Genomic DNA, 27003 nt, shown 5'->3' with positions numbered 1-27003 from the left:
AGTCCCTTTAGTCTCATAAAAACCTTTGGCTGCCATTCCCTTCCCTCACTGGTTACTCTGGCATCTCCCCCCCACATTGCCATCAAGTCACAGCTGACTTACGGTGACCTTATAGGGTGTTCAAGGCAAGAGACGTTCACAGGTGGTCGTGCCACTGCCTGCCTCTACGTCTCAACCCTGGTATTCCTTGGTGGTCTCCCATCCAAATATTGACCAGGGCCAACCCTGCTTAGCTTCCAAGATCGGGCATGCCTGGGCTTATCCATGTCGGGATAACATCTCATCTAGCCCTCCAATATGCCTTACAGATTTTTTTTTTAAAAGGACAATATTAAATATGTTAAACTTCCATGGCTGTACGAAATAAGAGTTTTGCTAAGTGCAAGCTTTTGGCTCATAAATTGGTGTCAAACTCATTTGTTATGAGGGCCGGATATGACATAAATGTACTTGGTTGAGCCGGGCCATGCCTCGCCAACCCAGGTCGCCAGCCTAGATGGGGTGGTGGTGGCTGCCTCGGCTGGTTCACGGGCCAGATCCGGCCAGTGGGCCGTACGTTTGACATCCCTGGGTTAGAGTGTCAGATTAGGATCTGGGAGATCCAGGTTTGGATTCCCCACTTTGCCATAGAAGCTTGCTGGGTGGCCTTTGGCCAACCACACACTCTCAACCTTAAACCTACCCCACAGGGTTGTTGTGCAGATATAAAGGAGGATAAAACAGAGGGGAGGAGAAGAATGTAAGCTGCTTGGAGTCCTCACTGGGGGGGAAAGGCAGGGTATAAATGAAATTATTTTAAAAAATTAATTCTGGCCACAGACCATCTATTAAATTCTGTTGGCTTACTGATTCTGGTCCACTGGCAGATGCTGTCACAGAATCAATTTGTTCCCAAGATAGCAGGAGCTAATTCAGCAAAGTGAAACGGTGGAATGTGTACTACCAAGTCCCCTAGATATGTTTCATTGCATATTTAATGGGGCTACGCCATTGGAATGGAACAGATCCCATGGATTGATTTTCCTAATAGTAGTGGTGGAACAGATCCCATGGATTGATTCTCTTAATAGTAGTGGTGGACAGAACAGAGTCGGATGCAACAGAGGAAGTCTCCTAGTACTGGAGGAAAGCACTGCCATTTGAAAAAAAATTGATTTACCCCATGTGTGATCCCCCTCCCCATACAGTACCTTACTTTTCATTTTTGAATATTGTTGATATTGCCACTGTCTAAATCTGCACTACACAACCATTTGGTTTATAAAAAAAAAAGAAATCAAAAAGAGCACCCAGGATCAAATTTGGTATGTCTGCTAATCCTGCCCCTAAGAACCCATGTAATGGGGTAAGAGGCAGGCTTTGACCCTTCTCAACTGTATCCTAGAATGCAGCCTATATACTTTGCCCTTAGAAATCAATGGGAGCCTCCTGGGCTTTCTTTCTTGGTCACACTAAAGTGTGACGGGGTTTTTGGAAGAGGCTACATGTAAGTCATACTTGAGCAAACAATGTCCTAAAACTCTGCCCTTGTCCTGCAAAATATTACTAGTTCTCTCCAGTCCTCTGGTGTCTCACCTGTTCTCCATGAGGTTTCAAAATTCATGGCTAGTGGTTCCGCTGTATCCTGTGCTAGTTCCTTTAGAAGCCTTGGGGGGGTGTCATCTGGTCCTGCCGATTTAGAAATATTTAATTTTACTAAGTGTTCTTTCATCTTCGCCGTTTCAAGACGTTGCCTGCCTATCCAACATAATTTGTTCTCAGCTGTGCATACACTCACAGGAACTCGCATGAAATTTTTGCAAATTTGACTGCCAAAAAAAAAAAAAAGCTTATGGAACATTCTAAATACTACTCAAGGAGCTTATTATGTGATATTTTTATAGGACAGGAGGTTCTCGTTTGCTACACATAATATTTTTGTGCCAAAATGCTTCCATGAACATTTTTGATCGTAAAAAGGGAAAGAATATGAGGGGCGCAGAGATACAAAGAGCATTGTTTGTGAACATTGTTCATCTGACCACTTTCTCCAAATTGAAAAATAGGGTCAATTGTTACCTCATCAAATTTCTATTTCAGGAAGAGTATTATTTATTTCTACTTCTTTATTCCACTTTGATGAGAAGACCTAAGAAAGTTCCCAGTCACACTTATCAAGAAGAGTTGTTTTCAACAGTTGGGTTTTGTCCTTTATGGACAAATATGGAAATATACATACATACATATATACACATATACATACATACACACATATTCATCTTGGCATACTGGGGAAGACTCTGGGCTTATTCACATCAGTCAGCGTTGCCATGAATCTCAGTGAAGCAAGAATATTACGTCTCGCCATTAAATTGCTGTCCACAGAACTTCTGTTCAGTAATTCATCTAACACTGGGAATCCCTTCGGCCCAGCTCGAACATTCAGTGTCACTACTGAATTTCTTTGAACGGTTGTACAGGGCTCATGCAATCATTCACAATTACGTGGAAGAAGTCATGTGTGTCTTTGCATAGAAATTCTACTGGAGGAACTTCTGAGTACTCAAAGATGGGGCCATGGAGAAGCATCTACTATTGGGTTCTTCCTAATCAGTCTTACGAGAGCAAAAGAAACCTCAATAAATTAAATATGGCAACTCTAGGTAGATAACAAAATTATCTTTCCTATTTAGATTGTGCCCACTGGTGAGGTCCAATATCTACACAAAGAAGTCATACAAAATTAATTTCCAGGATTATGCTAATTCACATAAAAGGCATGTGTGTGAGGTTTGCATTTCTAATATTCTTTTACAGAACAAAAACTCTACGTACATAGAAAATGAGCATACTGGAAGAAGCCCTGCTCTAGGGAACATCATCACATGGAGCTGCTTTATAGTGAATCAGACCATTGGTCTATCAAGGTCAGCACTGTCTATTCTGACTGGCAGCAGCTCTCCAGGGTTGAGGTACTTCACATCACCTACTACCCGAACTCTTTTTTAATGGTAGAACCTGGCACCTGAACATGAGGCCTTCTGCATGCAACAGAGATGTGCTACCACTGTACCATGCCCTCTACCTTTCAAACATACTATCACCCATCTGTTGTTTGAATAGTACAGCCTACAAACAAGTTTCACTGCACAATTATTCTTCATATATCATCAAATGGCTGTAAATAGGAAGAGTTGTTTTTGTTCTTCTACCCATGACAGTGACATAAATGGTGGGCTGAAGGCCATAATAAATACAGAGCGTGCCTCTTTTTTCAAAAACCTCAGCAACCTAATGCAATCCAGGTGAAGTTGAACATTATGTTGAGAGATCCTGAATTCTCCCTCACCCCAATCTCTATACTAGGGATAATCCAATGTCCTCGATTACAGTTCTTTTTATATTCATTTATATTTTTACCTACAATTTTCCATTTCCAACTTCCTTCTACAGGTTTTTTTAAAGATACATTTATATTATGTATCACAAGTTTCTGTACACAAGGTACACAGCAGGTATACATGCCACTTACACTATCAACCCATGCAATAAACAAGGTTGTTATTTCAACAATGTCAAAAGATTCAATACAAGTGAAAGAAAACAATGCAACAACAATAAAGAATAATGGGTTTGATTTGCACAAGTGAGTAGCCAAGGTGAAACAAGGGTTTTCAGGCCAAAACAGGGTAAGGATTCCAGAACTTTCCCCACTCAATACAACTTCAGAACTTTCTCTGCTTTCTTGGGTAGAGTGATACTTTTCAAAGAACAAACCTCTATTGGGTCTTCCTGCCCTGCCATAATGCCTACTATAGCATACTTCAGCCCCTGTTGTCATTACAATGAGAACTACTTTCCCCATATCCTCTCTGTAACACTGGCTAACACTGGTGACAGCAGAGAAAATCATATTGCAATGGCATCAAGGGAAGGGTTGGCTGAAACTTAAAAGGACGAGTGTGGAACTCAACATAAGGCTGTGGTGACCGCTGTAACATGTAGATCTGCCCTTAGGTTGTGAATAACTGGTTAAGAGTAGTGGTTTGGAGCGGTGGACTCTGGTCTGGAGAACTGGGTTTGATTCCCCACTCCTCCACATGAGCGGCAGACACTAATCTGGTGAACCGGGTTGGTTTCCCCACTCCTACACATGAAGCCAGCTGGGTGACCTTGGGCTAGTTACAGCTCTTTTAGAGCTCTCTCAGCTCCACATACCTCACAGGGTGTCTGTTGTGGGGAGGGGAAGGGAAGGTGATCATAAGCTGATTTCATTTTTCCTTAAGTGATAGAGAAAGACGGCATATAAAAACCAACTCATCTTTTTTTTGCGGGGGGGACACTTTACGTCAGAGCCTTGCGGGTCAATAAAACAGACACTGCTGGTTGCCAAGAAGATCCATACAACAGAACTTTCTCCTACAAATCCTTAGTCCTTCCTTTAAAACTTTTGTTTTGCTTTTAAGCATTAAAAAATCAGGAAGGACCCAAAAAAATGCAAATGTGTCCTTGAGCGAATTCTGAAGCACCGGGACCAGAGCAGCTGCTAACAACGTTAGCAAGCCTGGTAAATGGCAGACATTGTGAAGGGTTCCACCCAAGCGTCTTCTGCCTGGGCTGCAGCACCTGCAGGCACTTAACATCCTCTCCGTCTGAAGAGGCTCTACTCACAATTACAACACATAAACCCAGCATTAGCAATGGCAAGAAAAGTAACCTTGACTTAATCACGCCCTCCTTTAAAAAGGAGCAAGGGGGTGTAGCTCAAGGACATTAGCGGCAAGACCACTTCAAAGCATTCAACCAGCAAATCAGCTGATGCGCTGGCATCTCTCTTGCCCGGTACCCGCTGTAAACATGCATTTCCCCCCTAGTAATCTCCTTATAAGCGACCTTCTAGTGTCAATCACTTCTCCAATTTCCAACACAGTTTGATTCCTGCATCTGCTATTTCTCCCTTTTGAAAGAAAAGTGGAAAGGAAACTTTGAATGGCACGTTACAAAAGAGACTCTTACCCAAATCTCTAACAATCAAAATCAAATACCTATTTTCAAGAATAAAAGCTTTGGAGAGGATGAAAATAACGAGGGGGAAACCAATCGCGTTCAAACTTTTATTCAAAGCAAGGCTACTAAAGGCACTCAAGGGATTGTCAATTATCATAACTAGCCTTTCATAAACATCTATTTACCTGAGACTTAAGCAAGTTTAAACCTCCACCATTAATTAAACAATTTTTTTTTAAAAGGTTTTTTTTGTTTCGAAACCTCAATTCTTAGCAAAGCTTCTGGCAATACTAGAACAATGGGCCGGGGAATCATCTCTTCAGCACTGACTGGTGGAAGTTCTCTAACCCATGTAATATTTCCAGAAACAAATCAGGCAAAGTGGATTCATTTACTTGGGGGGGGGGAATTACATTCTCCTTGCTGATACACACTTTGGGGCCCAGTGAAGATGCAATGGCTTATCTTGGGAAGGAAAGAAGGGGGTGAATTTGCACAAGATAAGAGAAGTCCTGGAAGGTGGGGGAAGGAAGCATATGATCCCACACCCTACTCCTTATATCTTCACCACAGTTAAGAGACTCTGCTGTTAATCAGCAGAAGCTTCGGAAAACATACAACGAAAATAATCCAAATACACTTAAAATAAGCAGAAAGTAATACAGCTCACAATAAGAGCATGATCCTTTATGCCCATCACTTCCTACTCCTTGCAAACATCTTCACGGGATGCAAACCATCATGCAACTTCATCCACATATGCTCACAAGATCACACCAAAAAGTCATCTCCCAAGCATCAAACATTCAGTCACCAGATATTCAGCCACAGCAGAGAGGTGGTTTGTGGATTCCCACCCACAGGGATCGCAAGCCACTAAAGAACCCCCATATATTTACTGCTGCCTTATGTGAGGACACACTCATAGTGCAAATTTGTAGGCAGCTAGGTTGACACATGCCTCCTGCCTCTTTGCATGCATGCTAAGGAACAACAGCAGATCAGCAAGGCTAGGTTACTCACAGGACAACCTTCTAACTTTACTGAAATCAGTGGGCTTACAAGAGAGTAACCCTACTTAGGATTTCACTGTCAGTGGTGGAGAGGATTCCCCCACAGCTCTAACCCTTGGGTTATTCCTCACCATGGTATATAAACCAAATGTTTGGCTTGGGTTTCTTGTCCTTGGCTTTCTTGGTCTACAGCCCATGGTCTTGGCTATGACCGGCTTCCCCTCTTCCTGTAACGAATGTTGCCTAATTGCAATGTCACTCAACTTCCTGTCATGTGCTTGCAGCTGAGTAATCTCATGCTGCCACCCAGGGTGAACAAAAGCGAGTCCTCTTTTGGAATGCTTGTAGACCATTTCTCTAACACTTTTTCACCTGACTGCTTTTCTTTTTAGACCTGCAGATGCTTCCCAAGTCTGAAAAATTATTTTATATTGCATTTTTGAACTTAAGGTAACGATTTTTTAAATGATGTTCCAAGTTGTTTAAATGATGTTCCAAGTTGCTCCAAGTTGTTTCTTCCATGAAAGAACATCAGCAAAAGCCAGCACATTTCCCTAAAAGACAGCTTGTGTCTTCCATCAATGCAACTGCAAAGGAAAGCTGGTTGTTTTCTAGGACTGCTCAGCTGAAGCAGGACAATTAAGAGACAAAACAGGACCAGCTGATTCATGTGAACTGAACCATGCACCTAGAACTCAGTGGTACATCTAGTCCAGCATCTTCTTTCACACAGTGGCCTACCAGTTATTTCAGTCTACACAGCATAGAACCAGAGGCCCTTCCCTGATTTTGCTTCCTTGCACCGGGTTTTGGAGACTGACTGCCTCTGAATGTGAAGGTTCCCTTCAGTCATCATGGCTAATACCCACTGATGGACAGTACTGATCTAACCCCCTTTTAAAGCCATCTATGTGAGTGGCCATCATCCACTGGTGGTGAACTTCACAACTGAATTACTTGAGTGAAAAGGTATTTCCTTTTGCCCGTCCTGAACCCATTGCCCATCAACTTCATTGGCTGCTTCCAAGTTCTAATATTATGTATTCCAGTATTCCAAGATCAAGAAAGGGAGCAAAAATTGCCCAAATCCTCTGCGCCCCAAAGATTCCACGACAGAAGCATGGGATTCTTTAGTACATAAAACCAATGTGGAAGGGGCTCCCCAGTGGAAATCGATGAACCAAGGAACTAATTGCACCAGTTTAAACATTTGGAGAGCAAACCATAACAGAGAATTGCGGTTCCACTTTTAAATTTCAAGAAGTCTCTGCCTAACACCTATGTACACTGAAGCAGAACATTTCAAGCACACTGTAACTCTGTCACACAGTAAACTGGCAGGTCCTCCCATCGAAAAAGAAAGCTGCAAAACGAGGTCACCAGCAGACAGGACAGGATCTCTGCCTTTTTGGGCACTCCCCTGATGTGCAGAAGAAACCAACACTGAAAAATTAACCAGAGGAGGGAGGGACTTGTAAAAACAGTGCAGTGGAGAAAAAAGGCTGTTCAAGAGTTGAGACCTTAGAGAATTCAGGAGGGGGAGCATTGCCCCACCCATTATTCCTCAAGCCCCCCCCCCCCAGCTTTATTTCCTACACGAAATAGTAAGAAAAGGAATCGGCCAAAAACACAACCTGTTCACAGAGAACGTTAAACGGTACTTTTGGAGGGGAGAAGCCATGGACCAGCGGCCGGGGCTTTTGCTTCGAATGCCAAAGGTTTCGGGTTCAATCGCCAGCTTCTCCAGCTACAAGAATCAGGCAGCGGATGATATGAAAAACCTCAACCTGAGACCCTTTAGAATCAGCAGAAGGCAGTTTCCTGACTTCATGTGTCCTTTTGACACTTGCAGAGTGCTACGCAGGTGTAGAACAAACAAAATAAAATAGGAACCATGATTTCTCCCGTGAACAAGTAGACCATTTCATCTGCTTTGCAGAGGCAAACCAATGCAAACCCTTAATGGTGAGCTGTAGGCAACCGTGGCTCCCCAGTGAGCGTACTGAAACATGTTTTCAAACATGAATACATGTGAAAGTTTTGACAAGGACAGTACTAAGGACCAGGCAACACAGCTGATACACCGAGCCAGCGTGGTGTTGTGGTTAGAGTGTCAGACTAGGAGAACAAATTTAGAATCCCCACATTGAATATTTTTAGAAGGAAAGAACCTGACTATCCAGAGCCAGCGTGGTGCAGTGGTTAAGAGCGGAGGTTTGGAGCAGTGGACTCATCTGGAGAACTGGGTTTAATTACCCACACCTCCATATGAGCAGCGGATGCTAGTCTGGTGAACTGAATTTGTTTCCCCACTCTTCCACATGAAGCCAGCTGGTTGACCTTGGGCTAGTCACAGCTCTCTCAGCCACACCTACCTCACAGAGTGTCTGCTATGGGGAGGGGAAGGGAAGGTGATTGCAAGCTGGTTTGATTCTTCCTTAAGTGGTAGAGAAAGTCAGAATATTAAAACCACCTCTTCTTCTTCTTCATCTTCCTTCCTTCCACTTCACCATGGAAGCTCGCTGGGTGGACTTGGGCTACTCGCTCTTTCCCAGCCTAACCTGCCTCTCAGGTTTATTGCTGGTTTGACGATAAAGTAGAGGAGGAGGCAAAAAACGCTGTAAGTTGCAGGGTAAAGGTCCCCTGTGCAAGCACCAGGTCATTCCTGACCCATGGGGTGACGTCACATCCCGATGTTTACTAGGAAGACTTTGTTTACAGGGTGGTTTGCCAGTGCCTTCCCCAGTCATCTTCCCTTTACCCCCAGCAAGCTGGGTACTCATTTTACCGACCTTGGAAGGATGGAAGGCTGAGTCAACCTTGAGCCTGCTACCTGAAACCGACTTCCGTTGGGATCGAACTCAGGTCGTGAGCAGAGCTTGGACTGCAGTACTGCAGCTTACTACTCTGCACCACGGGTCCCAGGTTCAATCCCCGGCATCTCCAGTTATAGGGACTAGGCAAGTAGGTGATGGGAAAGACCCCTGCCTGAGACCCTGGAGAGTCACTGATAGTCTGAGTAGACAGTACTGACTGATGGATCAAGGGTGTGATTCAGTATATGGCAGCTTCACGTGTTCATGTGTTGCAGGGAAGAAATCTTTAAATAAATCAAAGGTACAAGAGTGAGCTGAGAACAACCTGGCTCAAATTTCACCTCGGCCAATCCTTCTCTCTGCCCCACCCAATAACACAGAAATAATAATATTGGAATGTTTAACAGAACGATTGTAAGGATTACTCAGATGGTGTTCATGACGTTTTTGGAACACTCAGTACTAGGAAGTCCTGTATAAATGCCCAGTCCATTCGTTTGTGCTTACAAACAGGTTGGCTCTTGTGGTGTGCTTAAGCCGCCGTAATGCCAGTAATGGGTTTTTCAGAGTCAAGAGACTCTCTCTCTCTCACACAGTACCGCTTTGTGAGAAAAACCCATTCATAATCATAACTGTACACCAGTGGAGCTCCTACAATAAGCTGCAGGTGTCGCTGTAAGCATGAAAATTCATACTCTCCTCTAACCCTGGGTGAATCTTAACATCTTTTTTTTTTTTAAGTAGGTGATGTTTACAGGCAAATTAGTCTTCTCTTTTGCAGTTAAGCAGATTGGAATGTTGTACTTTAAATATTATTACAGCGATGCTCTAAGCCCCCGATCTGGCTTCCTCCCTATTATACGCTGTACAAACACGGCCGGGACAGTGTCACTCTCAGAAGAGACAAGATGGCGAGCCAGGAAGAGAACTAAGAATGGGGGAAAGACCAGAGAAAACTCTTTAAAACACACCAATAGTTGCGATCGTAGCAGTTTTACGAAAAGTTATGGCTGTCAACCGAATGAAGGAGCTGTATCTGGTTTAATCACGTGCCACTTAGCCAGTTAATCGATAAATAAAATGCAGATGAATTGTGTGCTACCATAACCTTAAAATCAGCACTGTTTTGAGATACTGGATACAATAATTGGTTTCTTAGAAGCAAAGTCTATTCAAATATTTTCTTCTTCAGCCCCTGTACACATCAAGATGGTCACAGGCCATGCCACAGCTAATATATGCTCTTACCAGCGAAGTCTGCCTGTCACCAAACAATCAGCAGACGCTTCGGTCAACTCATTCAAAGCCCTTTGCAACCCAGTGCCTAATTCTAGGCCCTGACCTGGATAGCCCAGGCTAGCCCAATTCCGTCAGATCTCAGAAGCTAAGCAGGATCGGCCCTTGTTCGTATTTGGATGGGAGACCACCATGGAAGTTCAGGGTTGCTATGCAGAGACAGGCACTGGCAAAGCACCTCTGAACATCTCTAACTTTGAAAACCCTACAGGGTCTCCACAAGTCGGTTGTGACTTGCCTGCAAAAAAAAAAAAATCTAATTCTTGAAAACTGCCTCTTCCTGCTCATGCCTGAACAATGACTCCATTCCAACCATCAGTGCTTGCTCTCCATCCCCACCCTTGCAAGGGTATAAACAGCTACCCAGGCAAAGACTTCTCCACTGTTGCAGTCCCCTCTTTAGAGTGGCCTCCAGGGGGAGGGAAGAGGGAGGAAGGCTCCCAAATTGCTGGCGTTCTAGAACAGTTGTAAAATCCACCTTATTTAGCAGGGCTTTCAGGGGCCAGCTGAAACATGGTTTCTGGATCTGTTGATGCGTGGTGCTATGCAGGAAGGCTATCATCCACAGAGCAGACCTCTCCCAGGCTTAAGGAGCTTGCAAGGTGCTTTGGCAAGGAGAAAGTCCCAGGTTCAGTCTCTAGGGTTACCTGTTGAAAGAAGCTCAAGTAACGGGGCTGGGGAAGATTTGTGGCTAAGACCTTGAAGAGTCTCCAACAACCAGAGTATACAGTATAGGGATGGACTGACCAGTGGTTAGGGTTGCCGGGTCCCTCTTGCCACCGGTGGGAGGTTTTTGGGGTGGAGCCTGAGGAGGGCAGGGTTTGGGGAGGGGATGGACTTCAATGCCATAGAGTCCAATTGCCAAAAAGGCCGTTTTCCCCAGGTGAACTGATCTCTATCGGCTGGAGATCAGTTGTAATAGCAGGAGATCTCCAGCTAGTACCTGGAGGTTTGGCAACGCTACCAATGGTCCTATTAAAAAAAAGCCATCACAATTCAAATAGCGGTGCATATTGCAAAACACACTTTAACAAGTTCATAACATTTAAAATAAATAAATACATGATGAAGAAGTAAGCCATTCTTAGTTGTAATTTAACTCTCTGAAAATATGGTAGTCATGCTTCACCGGGAAACTGCCCCCTAGCTACTAACCACAGTTAACAGCGAACTAGCATTATATCTGAACCACTCACATGGACATACATAAAGCTGCCTTATACTGAGTCAGACCATTGGTCTATCAAGATCAATATTGTCTGCTCTTATGGACAACGGTTCCCCAGAGTAACAGGTCAAGGTGTTTCACATCAACCACTACCTGAACCTTTTAACTGGAGATGGCAGGGGTTGAACCTGGGACCTTCTGCATGCAAAGCAGATACTCTACTGCTGAGTCACAGCCCCTCCACTCTGACAGGTGCTTACTTTAACACTAATAAAACCTACAGAATCACTGCTTAATGTTTACCAGGGTTTATAAATAAAGATCTTGCCTAAAGGGAACCTTTTTGATTGCATGGGACGTTAAGAACGTTTGGGGTTTTTCCCCCTTGCAAGTGATGGGAGGATGTAAAAGGATTTCCTGGCAGTCTCCATTGGCAAAATTCAGCCCTGCTCAGGTTCAACAAAGGTTCAGATCAGATCCTAGAATACTTTTCTATTCTTGGGACTAATTAAATGTTGTTTTCCAATAAATTTGCACTAAATAGCAACGAGGAAGTCACAGTATTCTGGAAATATTAGGATACACACACACACACACACACACACACACACACACACACCTCTAAGGAACCAGATCCATTCATAGATATGGCTGGACACTTCTTCGACGCTACAAAACAATTAAAAACTGGACACAACGACATCCAACTCTGATGAAAAGGGGACACGTAGAAGGAAGGCACAAACATATATTGATCCAGACAGATACTTGTTGTGGGCTGATACATCCTTCGGTAGCTGTCTTTCCTGGATAGACTCATTATTTGCACCACGAACATGCCAACCCAGTGATACATAAATTGAAGCCAAGAAAAGGACATGCCCCTTGCTTAATTATCTGAAGAGTTCAGCACAAGCAGAAGGGTTTGTCATCGAGCCAGTTCCCAAAGAGCTTCCACTTATTGTTCCAAATGCCATTTGGATGCCACAGGCTTTGTTTGGAAGCCCTCCAACACCTCATTCAACCACGCCAGCATCCAAAGGCAGGTGGAAAGTGGATGACTGTGTTTGGCTTGAAGCTGATATTGAGGTGGCAGACAAAGGTTTTTGGACACAAAAAGATATTCTTCCATGGCAGTATGTTGCCTATGCATACTCTCTCTTCCAGCAGGAAGACATTGGGGCTGAGTAAATGTACATGTGCGCAGAAACATTACAACTTGCATAGAATAGTGCATCTTTATTAAATGGTGAATAAGGCAAACAGAATTAACAGTGGCCAAGAAAAAACATATTCATGTAATATTGGCCAATACCTGTCAGTAGCATCAGGGCTAGCTCCCATCTAATAAGCGTGCTCATAAAAGTTTTAATTTTGGTGTAGGAGTGAATGATAAAGCAAGAGAGAAAGAAGCTCAGCCATGAGGGCCCTACTTTGGGTCTCAAGCATAGAGACCAGGCCAATAAGAAGCTCATAGCAAACAAAAAAAAAAAACCAGATGTTACGCTGATTCACAGTACTGCCTGTCAACATATATGCCATTCAGAGATCAGGTTTAGTTTGTTTGGAGAATGACCAAGACATGGCATGTAATGGCACTGGGGCGGGCGGGGGGGGTCTGCATGCCTTTTCCTTTCACTGAACATCAGAAGTGCCTGGCTGCTGCTTATAGTCGAGGGCGCCTGGCTTAAACATTTATGATATAAGTTTTAATTATGTAAATTATAAAGTTTAAATTTTGTATCGAAATGGTTGTGAGCAACTCATAGCCTGACCTGTCAGAAATGAGTGGCATAGAAATCTAACAAATAAAATAAAATACACTAGTCCTCTTTCCTTTTTCACACAGTGGCCAACCAGTTTCCCTGGAGGCCCAAAAAACTGGACACGGAGGACAAGACCTTCCTCCCAATGTTGTCTCTTATACCTGGTGTTCCGAGGTTCACTGCCACTGAAAATGGAAATTCCCTTTTAGTCACCATAGCTAGTAGCCATTGATGGACCTATCCTCTATGAATCTGTCTAATCCCATTTAAATACCACAATTTAATTATCTGTTGAAGTGAAATAGTACTTCCTTTTGTCTGTCTAGAATCTATTGCCTATGAATGTCACTGAAGAACTGTACCACTACATTTCTCCTTCTCCCTGGCTCTCCCATTCTCCATGCTATGTCCCTGCCACCTATTATTCCATCGTCTTTAGACTTGGGCTCCTTCCTTACTTGCCAGCAAATGTCTATTGGGCAACCTCTGCAGATCCAGCACCTAGGACAACAGTTACACTTGCTCAGGAAGTGGGATGGTTCGAGAAGGGCCCTGGACAGAGATCACTTTACAGATTTCCCTGTTATCAACTCATGTCTCTTTACCACCAAGACACACTCTCAACTAACACCCCCAAGACACCACCAAGACACGCTCTCAACTAACAAGAACCTAATGCGAGAAAGTTGGTATACAATGGGAAGAAACTGCTAGGTGCTCTTTACCACCAAGACACTCTCTCAACTAACATCACCAAGACATCGCCAAGACACACTCTCAACTAACAAGAACCTAATGTGAGAAAGTTGGTATACAATGGGAAGAAATTGCTCGGTTCTAAAGCACAGATCTGCAAAGTATTTCTGGGCAAATGTATGATGAGATCCTGGCTTTGTTTTGTTGTTGTTTTGTGTGCGTGTTTGGTGTGCAGATTTTAAGTACACTTGTATTTCTACTTCTCCCCAAAAAACATCTTCCAGGAATGCAACTCATTGGTACTCTGACTTTTCAAAAGCAAGTCTTCTCTACTTCCGTCTGCTGGCTCATTGTCTTTTAGGACAAAACGTATTCTGGCCATCTTGTTCCATCCCAGCTCCAACATGACACCCCATCGGAGGAGGCACCATAGGATCTCAAGATGTCACAATGAGTAATCCCTATGAAAGTCCTGGGAGGGGGGAAGGGAAGGAGGGACCAGGAAAGAATCTCACGTTTGATGAGCAGTCGTTTGTGATCACACGCCATGACCAATGGCAAACCCAGGGAGACAAGAGTGTCTTTATCAGGGAGCCCCGAGCAAGCTCATAATTACTGGAAGTTATGAAAACATTACACTCCAGCTAGCAGGAACTATGGGCCACTGTGTAGATGGCATGTCTTTACTAATCCAAACTGACAGGCTCCCCGACATGCTCAAAGCAGCCCTTTAAAGGATCCTAATGGTTCTGAAATCTCAGCAGCGTTAGAAGTGGCCTTCGGAGGCGGAATCGGCTTGCTGCTGAGCTGCCGCTGATTCATAGTCCACTCAAACCCCAGATAAAAACGTCCCCACTCAACCGCATTTAACACTGCAGACGACCGAGACGAACAGTGCCATCCTAACCACATTTACACCCTTCCTTAGCATGTGTCACCTTCAATAAACTTAGTAGGATGTAACTGCTTAGGATGGTACTGCAAGCTTTGCAAACCAAATGTTGCTTGCACACTAGCAATGGGTTTGAAGCTCCTCCGTTTGTTGAACCATCGAGGGCCGGTTTAGCACTTCAATATCATGTAATTTAAGTTTTTGGCCAGCAGTAAATGACGATTAGGCTGCTCCAGTTAGAATAATGAGGATGCTACTGTCTAGACTTTAATTCTCTTTAGAGCTTTGAACACAATGAGCCAGCAGTTTCTATGTTTGTCATATAAAAACCCACTCACTTTCACACACACAGCTGTGATATTCTTCCAGAAACATAAAAATTGATCACAGTGGGTGCTATCAAGTGTAATGGTCTGATCACTTTGGAGAACTACCGCTTTTAGGGCAACAGAACAAAAGCCAGGCTGTATTTCCCATAGTAATCAGACTCAGTGCGCTAGGTAATTTCATGTGCTAAACGTGAACAATTCGGAGGTGGCACAGAGGTGAACAGCAGCCTGAGTTTACTACTCTACATTTTTTTAACTAGCCTGCCTGCCCAAACATATTAATAGTAATTTATGGGTAGGGTTGCCAGGCTGAGCATGGCAGCCAACAGGAGGGTTGGAGAGCAGGGATGCATGATGAGGCACCATCATTGACATCACTGTGTCACTTCCCTATACGACCCGGAAGTGCCAGTGGGCAGCTGTAGGAATTGCCGGAAACTCTATGGTTTTAACCATAGAGTTTGTCAATTCCTACAGTAACCCATTGTCACCTCCAGGCTGTACCTGGAACTGATGTAATGGCACAGAGGCCAGTGTCTTTTTTAAAAAAAAACCTCCTACGGCCACTTTGAGCAGGGACAGGCAACACAGATGGTCGGTGTGAGGCCTGGCAACCCTATCTGTGGGACACAGAAAGCAAGCAAGAAAGCAGGACCTGCAAAAGCAAATGTGAGTATCTGCTTTTGCCATTTCTTTCAATGTGCACAGCAGCCCTTGATGAACCCAATAACCTCAACTTTATCTGCTATGAAGTTCTACGGCGGAACAAGGAACCCAATGGAAAAGAAATGATGCCTCGTTTCCCTCCAGCAGAATCAAAATGAATCAGTAAGGAAATCTTACCCAAAGTAAGATTTGTTGCGGCGTTTCTGCTCCCGTTCAGTTTCATTCCAACATTTCCCTTGAATATGGAAACACTTTTCTCTTGTATATCTAGGGGTTGCCAGGTCCTTCTTCGCCACTGGCAGGAGGTTTTTGGGGTGGAGCCTGTGGAGGGGAGGGACGTCAATGCCGTAGAGCCCAATGGCCAAAGCGGCCATTTTCTCCAGGTGAACTGATCTCTATTGGCTGGAGATCCGTTGTAATAGCAGATCTCTTGCCACCACCTGGAGGCTGGCAACCCTATGTATACCACCGTGCACTTCCTGGGTGGTCAGAGAGAAATTCAGTACTGTATGCAAAACTGAGGGGTTCTATCTTTGTAAAGATAGTTTCAGAGAGTAGCTGCGTTTGTCTGCAGTAGATCAGTCAAATTAAAGACCAGTAGCTCCTTAGAGACCAACAAGAGTTTCAGCGTGTAAGGTTTTTAGTCAAACTCTTTTCAGTCTGAAACTCTTGGTCTCTAAGGTGCTACTGGACTCAAATCTATCTTTTTTTAAAGCTGTTTTTACGGTCTGCTCCAAGCCTGAGGATGGAGCTCATTTTACGCTGCTCAGCAGTTGCTTTATGCTACTTCCACGCCCTGGGCTCGTTTTCAGTTGCTTGAATATTGATATTTTATGTCATTTTTACTTGTGAACCGCCTCAAGCCGGCCTCTGGAGAGGCAGCATGATACGTTTTTTTTCTAAATAAATAAAAAAATTACATAAAACTTTTGGCAAGAGCTGTGGATCACGCTTTGCATGCTGGCTCCTACCCCACCATTTCGAGTGAAAGGATTTCTGGTAGTAATGGCGGTAAAGCGACCCTACAGAGATGCTGCCTGTCATGGCACCACAAAAATACAAATTTATACTGGGTTGGCACCAGGTTTAGTTGGCATGACTTTTAGGGTTGCCAACCTCCAGGTAGTAGCTGGAGATCTCCTACTATAACAACTGATCTCCAGCCAATAGAGGTCAGTTCACCTGGAGAAAAGGGCCGCTTTGGCAATTGGACTCTATGGCACTGAAGTCCCTCCCACCCCCAAACCACGCCCTCCTCAGGCTCTGCCCCCAAAACCTCCCGCCGGAGGTGAAGAGGGACCTGGCAACCCTAATGACTTCCCAGAGTTCAGCGTGCAAGTGGAATGATTATTAAAACGGTTTTTAAGGCTGTCATTCAGATGTGTCAGGGTTGGGTCAGAGACTAGACCAGCGGTTTCCAAACTTTTCAGGCTGCGGCCCCCTTGGCTCCACAAACTCAACCCCAGCACCCCCTACCCTATCCAACAACACAGTTGATGGGGCCCACCTCTAGCGCCCCCTGATGCCCCCTTGCCTCTTAGTGCCCCCCTAGGTAACCCCCAGGGGGTGGTACTGCCCACTTTGGGAACCACTGGACTAGACCGACTCCCTAGCAGTTCCTCATAAACTTTAAATTTAAAGTTATTTTCTAGGGGAAAAAAAATTCTGCACTAGTGGGAAGAGCGGCCTTGAGAGCAATCCTAAATAGATCTACTTAGAATCTTACACAGGTCTATTTAATGTGGCTTGCTCCCAGGAAAGTGTTTAGTATTGCATTGATTGTGTGAATTGTAACTGCTCCTAAAAACCGCTCTTTAACAGATATGTTCTGAAGTGCAAATTTTCTCAACTCCTTTAGCAGACGCTGTGCAAAAAGCTTGTCTAAAATTGTTCACCTTTATAGAGATAATCCCAAAAATCTGGTCAAATGTAGCAATCCAACGAATCCTGTTATAACAGGGTAACGATGCTGAGAAATTTACAAGACCAGCTACATAAATCTGCCCTAACACCATTATATGACAGCCTTGAGATTACAATAAATCTCTAAACTAAACATTGTTACGCACTCAACTTTAATTGACCGGATTGGATTTAAGTGGGAGCAGATCACCTTGCAAACCCCTTTCTCTGCCTTCCAAATGCATTGTTAGCAAAGAGAAAACACCCCTCCCCTTCTCCTCCCCAGATACTTGGCTGTTCAACGTTTGACCTTCACACAGTCAACAGGGGTAATAATAAACCCAGTGCAAAGATTGAGAGGCTGCGAGTTCAGAAAGTGTACCTTCCAACACAAATCTTAGATTAACTCAATGGCTACCGATCCGCTTCTAAAGGTCTTATTTCCCAGTCGTTAAACTAAGGCAAGTCATATACTTAAGCAAAGCATTTTCACTCTCCCAAAACAAAAAAGTGGGTTTGTGTGTTAACAGTAAATGTCAAACATGGAGACTGTTAACCATAAACACATTCATCAATGAATGAATATTGAAAATCTCCTTTTTGGATGGCTATTAACTCCCATTTCTAACATTTGAAGCCACATGGATAGACACAGAACTCTCTTTAAACAGAACTATAACCCATCATAACATTCCTATATCACCCAGATAGGGTTGCACCAAGTTCAGGGCAGGGAAAGTTCTCAGTCAAGACTTGAAAAGCCTTGCTGTTTAAGGGTTGGATCCACTGGAAGTTTCCCCAGAAGGCGCTGGTGGACGGGATCTTGCCCTCCCTTCCTTTTCCCCATGAAGCTTGCCATTTGTCCCAAAACTCTTCTGTGTCGAAGGAACAGAGAAAAAGAGGTGATTTTTCCCGCTCCACCCCTCTGCCATCGTTGTTCATGGGTTGGATCCACCAGAAGAATTCACAGAAGCTATAAGTGGACGGGATCTTTTCATGTCTTCCCTGTCATCAAGGAGCCTGCTGTTGTTCCAAAACCCCTTTCTGAGGATCAGAAGGGACTCACAAGCAAAATGTTCCAGAGGATAGAGGGCTACAAAGTCTGCACTTGGATAAAGGATCACGGTTCACTTTCCAGCACACAGATGAAAAAAACTGCCTTTCCAACCGAAAATTAGTTCAGTCTCTTTTCCACTTTCTACTCAGACTATCTACGGCTGTAGTTGATGGAGTAACCCCAACATTTAGCATATGCAACTTAATTCTGAGTAAATATGTACAGGGTAGGACCGCACAAAAAAAGGGGTTATGAGATTACGAGAACAGAGGGGGTTGGTGCCGGCCACCAGACTCATTTCTGTTAAAGAAGACAACAGCAAACTCTGTAGAGGGCCAGGAAATTGCTCTCTGTGAAAGTACCGGCATACATATTTTGCTTTGCAATTGAACGGATACCTGCTGCTGAGGTCAGGATTTTTTTCTTAAAAGTTGGATTGGGTCATTGACGTCTCCCCTGCAGTATGTGGCTCATCCCAAAAAGATGTTCTTCAGGCAGCAAAAAAGCAACAGGGAAGACGCCGCGGGGGAGAGGGCAGGGAACCGATTAGGAGTAAGGGAGTTTTGTACAAACTGAACACAGAGTGTTGTAATTTTGTCTGTCATGCTCACTCCGAAACCTGTTATGGATGATAATAATAAGGGGTTATCGCTAGGCATTAGTGACCCATTTGCCAACCCTGTATTTAAGCATTCAAATGTAATGTTACGACTATAAACCTATGATTATACTGCGCTCGCAATAAGCTCTTGAGGTCTTTGCGGCTTTGCTCCATTAATACGGACTGCCCATAATTTGCCATGTTAAAAGCTTCCATTCTTTTCAGGGTGGGGAGGGAGGCCAGAGGAAGCAGTTTTGAGGAAGGGGCACTGGGAACAGGTGCAGAGGTTAATTTGCGCATGAGGCAAACTAAGGAAATTGGGGAAATTGTGGGGAAGAGACCATTCCCCCCCCCCATTTTTCCTTTTATGAACATTGCCTGTTTTTGGTCAATAATTTCTGGCTATTTTTAGAGAGTGCTCTACAAAAGAATGCTAAAATTCAACATGAAAAAAAATGTGTAGGCTCACAGATCAAAACTAGCCCTAATATCACTTTACACGATCTACCCCAAGGGGCAACCTTCCTCGCATAAATCCCTTTCCCATCCAAAATGAAAAACATGGGTGGAAAAATGTTACAGGCAGACAATCAATCATTTAATATAGCAAGCGTAGTAATTCAGCAGCTCCTAAACTGAGAATTTTTAAGTACACTCTGGCTGGCAAACATCACTCATTCGTAAGGACGTTTAAAGCATCCAAAGTGAAAAGCATGGGAGGAAAATGTTGCAGGCAAACAATCCATCATTTAATACAGCAAGCAATAATAATTCAGTAGCTCCTAAACTGAGAATTTTTAAGTACACTGGCTGGCAAGCATCATTCATTTGTAAGGACATTTAAACCATGTAATAGCTTGAGGAAAAGACAAAAAAGGGAGAAAAATCTATCAATAATTCCTTTCCCCCACCTAACCAGGCTTACAAGGCCTTGAAGGTAGTTCACACATGCATGTTGATCACATGATCTTATTACCAGCACAAACTGAACACTGAAGACAGAACTTCTACAACACATCATCTCAGATTTGACTCTTTGTGCTAGATTCACACATTCACAGCTGCCCACATACAACATAATCAAGAGCACAAAGATCAAGTGATCAAATGCATGAGTGACCCAAACCACAGACACAAGTACTGCCAAAGGCCAAGCCTTCTCATGACTGTACAGCGCATCCCACTCCAGTGATGCCCTCTGGTGTTCACAAGGAATGAACTCAGCCTAGAAATGGTAGCTCTTCTCCAACCAGAGGGAAGATGTTTGAATGATTTCCTTGCACAAAGCCACACAATGACATCACTGCAGCCAACGGCTATAGCCATTGCCTGCTCACCAAAGTAGCACGTGGGCCCTGTTGTAGACACAGATTAGCAATCTTCTGCTGTCACTCCAAACAAAAGGAAGCACCTAGGCCTTCTGAAATGCCAAGGGGCTATCGATCACCTGAAGAGCCCCGCGGCACAGTGGTAAGCTGCAGTACTGCAGTCCAAGCTCTGTTCATGACCTGAGTTTGATCCCAACAGAAGTTGGTTTCAGGTAACTGGCTCAAGGTTGACTCAGCCTTCCATCCTTTCGAGGTCGATAAAACGAGTACCCAGCTTGCTGGGGGTAAAGGGAAGACGACTGGGGAAGGCACTGGCAAACCACCCCGTAAACAAAGGCTGCCTAGGAAACGTCGGGATGTGACATCACCCCATGGGTCAGGAATGACACGGTGCTTGCACAGGGGACCTTTACCTTTTATCTATCAGCTGCTCCAATCGCATAATGAAGCCCTAATTCACCTCATGGGAAGCCGTCTAGACATTAGGAAGAATTTACTAACAGTTAGAGCAGTTCCTCAGTGGAACAGGCTTCATCGGGAGGTGGTGAGCTGTCCTTCCCTGGGGGGTTTTAAGCAGAGGCTAGATGGCCATCTGCAGCAATGTTTATTCTATGACCTTAGGCAGTTCATGAGAGGGAGGGCATCTTGGCCATCTTCTGGGCATGGAGTAGGGGTCACTGTGTGTGTGGGGGGGAGAGGTAGTTGTGAATTTCCTGCATTGTGCAGGGGGTTCGACAAGAATCCTGGTCTCCCGTCCAACTCTATGATTCTAAGCCAGGAGAAGTACCAACTACTCTCTCTTGCTCCCCTGCCGGAGGGAACACTGTGGACTTTCCTCCCCCTCATCTAGGCAGCTGCTGCCGTCCACACCCTCCTGTCCTCTGGGTGGCAGCTCTGGCCTACACCACCACTTGCTCACCGGGAACAGCAGCCAGTGGCAGAAACACCAGCCTTGGAAACTGGATGGGGAGGATGTAACTAGCCAACAGATAGATGTTAAGATGCAGAGAGGGGGACGGGGAACGAAGGAAGGAAGGAGCCATAGTAAGTGGGGAGGGAGACCAACCAGAAGCCATTTAGCCAAGACTTCTGCTCCCCAATAGCTGAAACTGGCCCACTGGAGGAAGAGGAAGAGTTGGTTTCTATATGCCGGCTTTCACTACCACTTAAGGCAGAATCAAACCAGCTTACCAATCACCTTCCCTTCCCCTCCCCACAACAGACACCCTGTGAGGTAGGTGGGGCAGGGCAAGGAGATAGCGGGACACTGAAGCCCTTCTCCCAAAACAATGGAAATATTTTTAAGGCTCTTTGGAGATCTCACTAGGTATTTCTCACACACTTTCAAACACATCTTTACAGTCATAAGGATTAGAAATTCGTTTGTTTTTCAGAAGAAAGATGAGATTAAGATACTGAATTCTGTGCCCAAGATCACATCCTGCAATTTATTTATTTTATTTTTTGCACTCATTTCAAACTGCAGTATCCACACAGCAATGATTAGTAGTGAACTAACTGAAGGTGGGGGTTTAAAAGAAAAGACTCTCTCATGTGTTTGCATACTTTTGTATAGGGAGGGAGCCCTATGAACCCCTATTTCTCAACTGCTTGTAAACTTTTAGAATGCTACATGGGTCATACAAGCAGTCTGGGATTTATCAGATGCACTGCTATCAGCAAAGCTACCTATGAAATAGAATCAACTTCCCCAGGATTTTTGGCCAGCAACTTGAAAATTTTGGAAAATCATTGTAGTCAGTGGACAAAAAGCCCCTCCAGTTAGTGTGAACATAAAGTGACATTTTCTAGATGTCAAGAAACTGGAGCACATTCTTGGTACCAGTTCACTAATCTAAAAATCTCTCTCTTTTGAAAGAAAGAACAAAATGAATTTTATCATTAACCTTCCTTCAATACCAACAGATATAACAGACCCCCTCAAAGGAGACACTCCATTATACCATCTGCACTTTAGGAGGATTTAAACCCCCTTCAAAAAAATTTCCATATTGTTCAGAAAACCTGGGGGTGTCACCCAGGTGTGCAAAACAATACCCCCTAACTGAACCTGGCCTCATTCTCTGGGTTTTTCTATCTACATTACTGCCAGATTCAGAATTAGATATAGGATAAAGATTTTTATGAAGAACTATCTACAACAGGGGTGTTGAACTCATTTGTTACAAGGACCGGATACAGCGCACATCTTGCTTGGCCGGGCCGTGCATACCATAAAATTTAATGCCAGGAACCAGAGATCCAAACTTTATAGAAGACCCAGGCCAAGCCAATTAATGATATGATTTTGTACTTAAAATTAAAACATGCTTAAAACAATAACACTCTTACAGTATTTTCTTTTACTCAACAGTCTTTGATCATTGACACCTCGGGACTGGGGTGGGGCTGCTGCCTCGGCTGGCTCACGGGCCGGATAAGAGCTCTCAAAGGGCCGGATCCAGCCCCTGGGCCTTATGTTTGACACCCCTAATCTACAACATTAGCTACTGGTAATTCTTGTGTAGACGTACATATATGCAATATATTTTCAAAGAAATGTGTGCTTAAATATAAATAATTTTGTTCACAATTAATTTGCTATAATGTACTAGTGAAGTGTGCGTTTCATTTTAATATCAAAATATGCTGACTGTCAAACGCCCTTTCCAATTTCAGGTTTAAATTGCAGCCATTGACTAAGGAGGAAAGAAAAATATCCATTAAGTCCTACACAATCTCAGAAAGAGGGGAGGACCCACTTTAGATTGGAAAAGCATTTAAGCATTTATTTAAAATACAGTATTTGTATGAGAGATCTGTAAATTCAAATTTTTTCATATAATAAAACGTTTTGTGCATCAAATCTCCCTTTGTCACATACATCAGAATGAAGATCTCCAAGTCCTTATATCCCAGTCATTACAGCCCTCTGCTCTAATCAAACTGAGTACAATGTGCATGTTACCTCTGCATCCTGAGTTCCTTCTATGTGAATCCCTCCACCTTCTGACTGGGATACAAGGACTCAAGAGATTTCCATCCGGATGTTCCTGACGAAGGGAGCTTTGATTCTCAAACGCTTATAATCCAAAAATCTTGTTAGTCTCTAAGGTGCTACTCTACTCGAATCTAGTTGTTCTACTGCAGACCAACACAGCTACCCTCTGAAACTATGGACATTGAAGCCAGAGTGGTATAATGGCTAAGAGCGGTGGGGTCTGGTCTGGAGAACCGGGTTTGCTTCTCCACTCCTCCACATGAACAGCGGAGGCTAATCTGGTGAACTGGGTTTGTTTCCCCACTCCTCCACACGAAGCCAGCTGGGTGACCTTGGGCAAGTCACAGCTCTCTCAGCCCCACCTACCTCACAGGATGTTATGGGGAGGGAAAGGGAAGGTGATTGTAAGCCGGTTTGATTCTCCCTTGAGTGGTAGAGAAAGTCGGCATATAAAAACCAACCCTTCTTCTTTCTCTTGCTACTGATGAGCATGGATGAATCTGTCTCCTTGAGGCTAGAAGGAATGTTGGTCTTCTTTAACAGAAGGCTTGCCCTAAGTTGTCCCCCAAAACTGACAGAAAAAGCCGGTCCAAACACTGTTGCCCTCTTTGTTGTACCCGCTTCCCTCTGAGGCAGGAACATGAGGCTTACCCCAAGAATTACAAATGCACAAATCGTTTCCGATTGCTTACCTGAGAGAAATTCAGACCATTCAATGGATGGCACTGTTCCTCTACTTTTTCTACTGCCCCAGTCTGTTTACGGAGACGTTCGGCTTCCTGGGCAAGGTAGAGATCCAAGACAGGCACACCACGGGATTTAATGTCCACCTCTGTCAGAGAGTTCACCATCAGCATGACCCACACAGGTCTTTTCCTCTCCCAGTTGCCTGCAATAGCGTTGAAGAGATAGTCAGCGTACAGTCCTTTGCCCCGTTGGTCCGGAGTCATCCAAGATGGCATCATGAGCTTGACATATTCCAAATGGCGCTTGAGCCGACGATAGAGGTCCCTGGGGAGCACGTCCTGAAGGTTCTCACCTTGCGGCAGGAGCTGGCAACTGGTTAGGGCAGAGATCGTGTAAGGATCTGTGAGATCCAGCTCAAAGTAGACAATATGGCTTTGCTGGAAAGCTTTCTTGGAATTCTCAGGGATAAAATCCCAGACCCGGGTATACGGGACATGAATCGTGCCAAAAAAGTAAGATGGTGGATCGCTCTTTATAGTCCACAGGAAGGAGTTCAGCTCACTTTGCTGAAGGGAAGGAAACACAGCAGTGAAAATAAACACGGGTACATATGACAAGATTATATAAGGGATCAACAACAATCACTGGGACAGAGTGGATGTGTTCTTTGGTCTCCTTTCTGTAAGTAAACCTAGGTTGCATCCAAACTAAATTTTCCAACACAAGAACTGAATGTTCCTGCCTCCACCTCCCACTGATCTCCACAAAATGTTGTTCACAGGACCCTGAGGAAGAAGAGTTGGTTTTTGTATACCGACTTTCTCTACCACTTAAGAGAGACTCAAACCAGCTTACAATCACCTTCCCTTCCCCTCCCCACAACAGACACCCCGTGAGGTAGGTGGGGCCGAGAGAGTGTGACTAGCCCAAGGTCACCCAGCTGGCTTTGTGTGTAGGAGTGGGGAAACAAATCCAGTTCACCAGATTAGCGTCCACCGCTCATGTGGAGGAGTGGGGAATCAAACCCGGTTCTCCAGATCAGACTCCACCACCCCAAACTACCGCTCTTAACCACTACACCACACTACACTACGGGGGGGGGGGGGCGGAGGCTGCGGTGAGAAAGCAGAGTTGTTGGAAACTGACAGTTTAGTCTAGTAGTTCCACTGAAGTCTATGTAACTTTCAGTGACTTCGCAGTGAGGTTGAACTCGAGCAGTAGCAAAAACTGTCTAAGCCATATTTTGGGGGATTGGCCATTGCTCTGTCAGTGACTGAATAGCTATACAGATTTTGGAACCTGCAGAAACTGGAGAACTTAACAGATAAGAATAGCCAGCAGTCCCCCCAATGAAATTCAGAAAAATGTCACTTCATTTACAATTTGCTGGGATACGTAGTATACATTTATCAGATGGAAGGGGAAAAGTCTATAATTTTTGTGCTATTTAAAAGATATATTTATCTAGATTGGTAGATTGATTGATAGAGTTCAAAGATTTTTTTTTCTTTTTGAAAGTACATGGCTTAACATTAGGCAGAAATAAGGCTCTTTTAGTAACTACTATATACTATTTTAACCATCCCAGGGGGTAGCTGTGTTACACTCCTGCATCAAAATAAAACAGAAGTTCAGAAGTTACCTTCAAGACTAACACTTATTCCACCATAAGTTTTCATGAGTCAGAGTTTAAGCCACCAGAAAAATAAATTTTGTCAGTCTTCAAGGTGCCACAGAGATTTTGGTTTTATTTTGCTATTTTTAAACGTCCCAACCGCAGCACCTCCCATTAAGAAAGAAGCGTGGAAATATTTTTATTTTATTTTATTGCTTGAACCAGCATAAAACGATTTATTCGCTTTTCAAAGTCTCCTCCGAAGAGTAGCCTAACTTAAAGATAAAGGCAAAGCAATTAAAGAAAGAAAAACCTTTCTTTTATGTGGTGATAAGATGAATGAGGATAACTGGAAATCCAGAGAGGCACGAAGTGTCACCTACCCGCTTAAAAGCAAACAAAAGATCTTGAAAGCCGCCACAGGCATGGAGAAGGTTGGAAGGTCAACACGCCTTTGTTTTAAACAAGCCCGATCTTTATGTGACAAAGAGCACGCATGAGGATCCGAGTCTATCGAAAAGGCATCTCTGAAAGAAAAGGTATTGCCTCCTGGCCCACGCAGAATTTCATTACCCCCTTCCCCGTTTTCAAATCTAATGTACTGAAGGCCCTGCGAGGAGACAAAAAGAGGCCTGCATTTTGTATGAACGTTGTACACAGGACATCGGTAGGGGTTGTTGAAATTCTTGAGCATGGCAGATTTAAAACCAGATTGAGGGGGTCACTTTATAGCACCAGGACTGCTCCCCTGCACTGCAGCTTCTTCGAAACCCTGCGACTCAAAACAGGAGAGGAGCTGGTTTTAACAGGAGCCGTATGAAACCCCAGCAGAGTGCTTTCTGCTTCCTGGATCAGCATCGCCTTGAGTACTTTGGAGCAGCTTAAATGGAAGCCCACAAGCATTCGAACACGACCCTCTTCCAGTTTAGGACATCACAAGGAAAGAGAGACATAAAGAGCGTTAAGGTCCGAATCGTGCGATTCGGAGTCGGGCTGATTAACTCTGCTGCCGTGTTACAAAAAAAGAAGCAAGCTGTTTCAAAGACAGCGCTGGTGGATAACGATAATGTTTCTAGGACTAATTACCCTCCTATCGAGAATGAAAGATAGCCAGCATGGGCCAACATCACGTACGAGTACGGAAGTGGCTGCAGCGGTCTGTATAATGCAGAAAACAGGTTGGG

At 44.1% G+C, this 27003-nt stretch overlaps 1 protein-coding gene across 1 annotated transcript in view; it reads right to left on the bottom strand.

Moving 5' to 3' along the window:
• The window catches only part of TRABD2A (TraB domain containing 2A), a gene marked incomplete at its 5' end in the record, with an annotated part of 91305 nt that overhangs the window by 45676 nt on the left and 18626 nt on the right, over positions 1–27003 (bottom strand). The window contains one exon of the mRNA XM_056848313.1: positions 24210–24770. Within this exon, the coding sequence (XP_056704291.1) occupies positions 24210–24770 (561 nt within the window). The remainder of the gene's footprint in view (positions 1–24209; positions 24771–27003) is intronic.

Source organism: Euleptes europaea, chromosome 4, assembly GCF_029931775.1.
Source record: "Euleptes europaea isolate rEulEur1 chromosome 4, rEulEur1.hap1, whole genome shotgun sequence".
Lineage (NCBI taxonomy): Eukaryota > Metazoa > Chordata > Lepidosauria > Squamata > Sphaerodactylidae > Euleptes > Euleptes europaea.
Note: the sequence above shows the minus strand (reverse complement) of the source record. Positions and strands in the feature narration are given on the sequence as shown.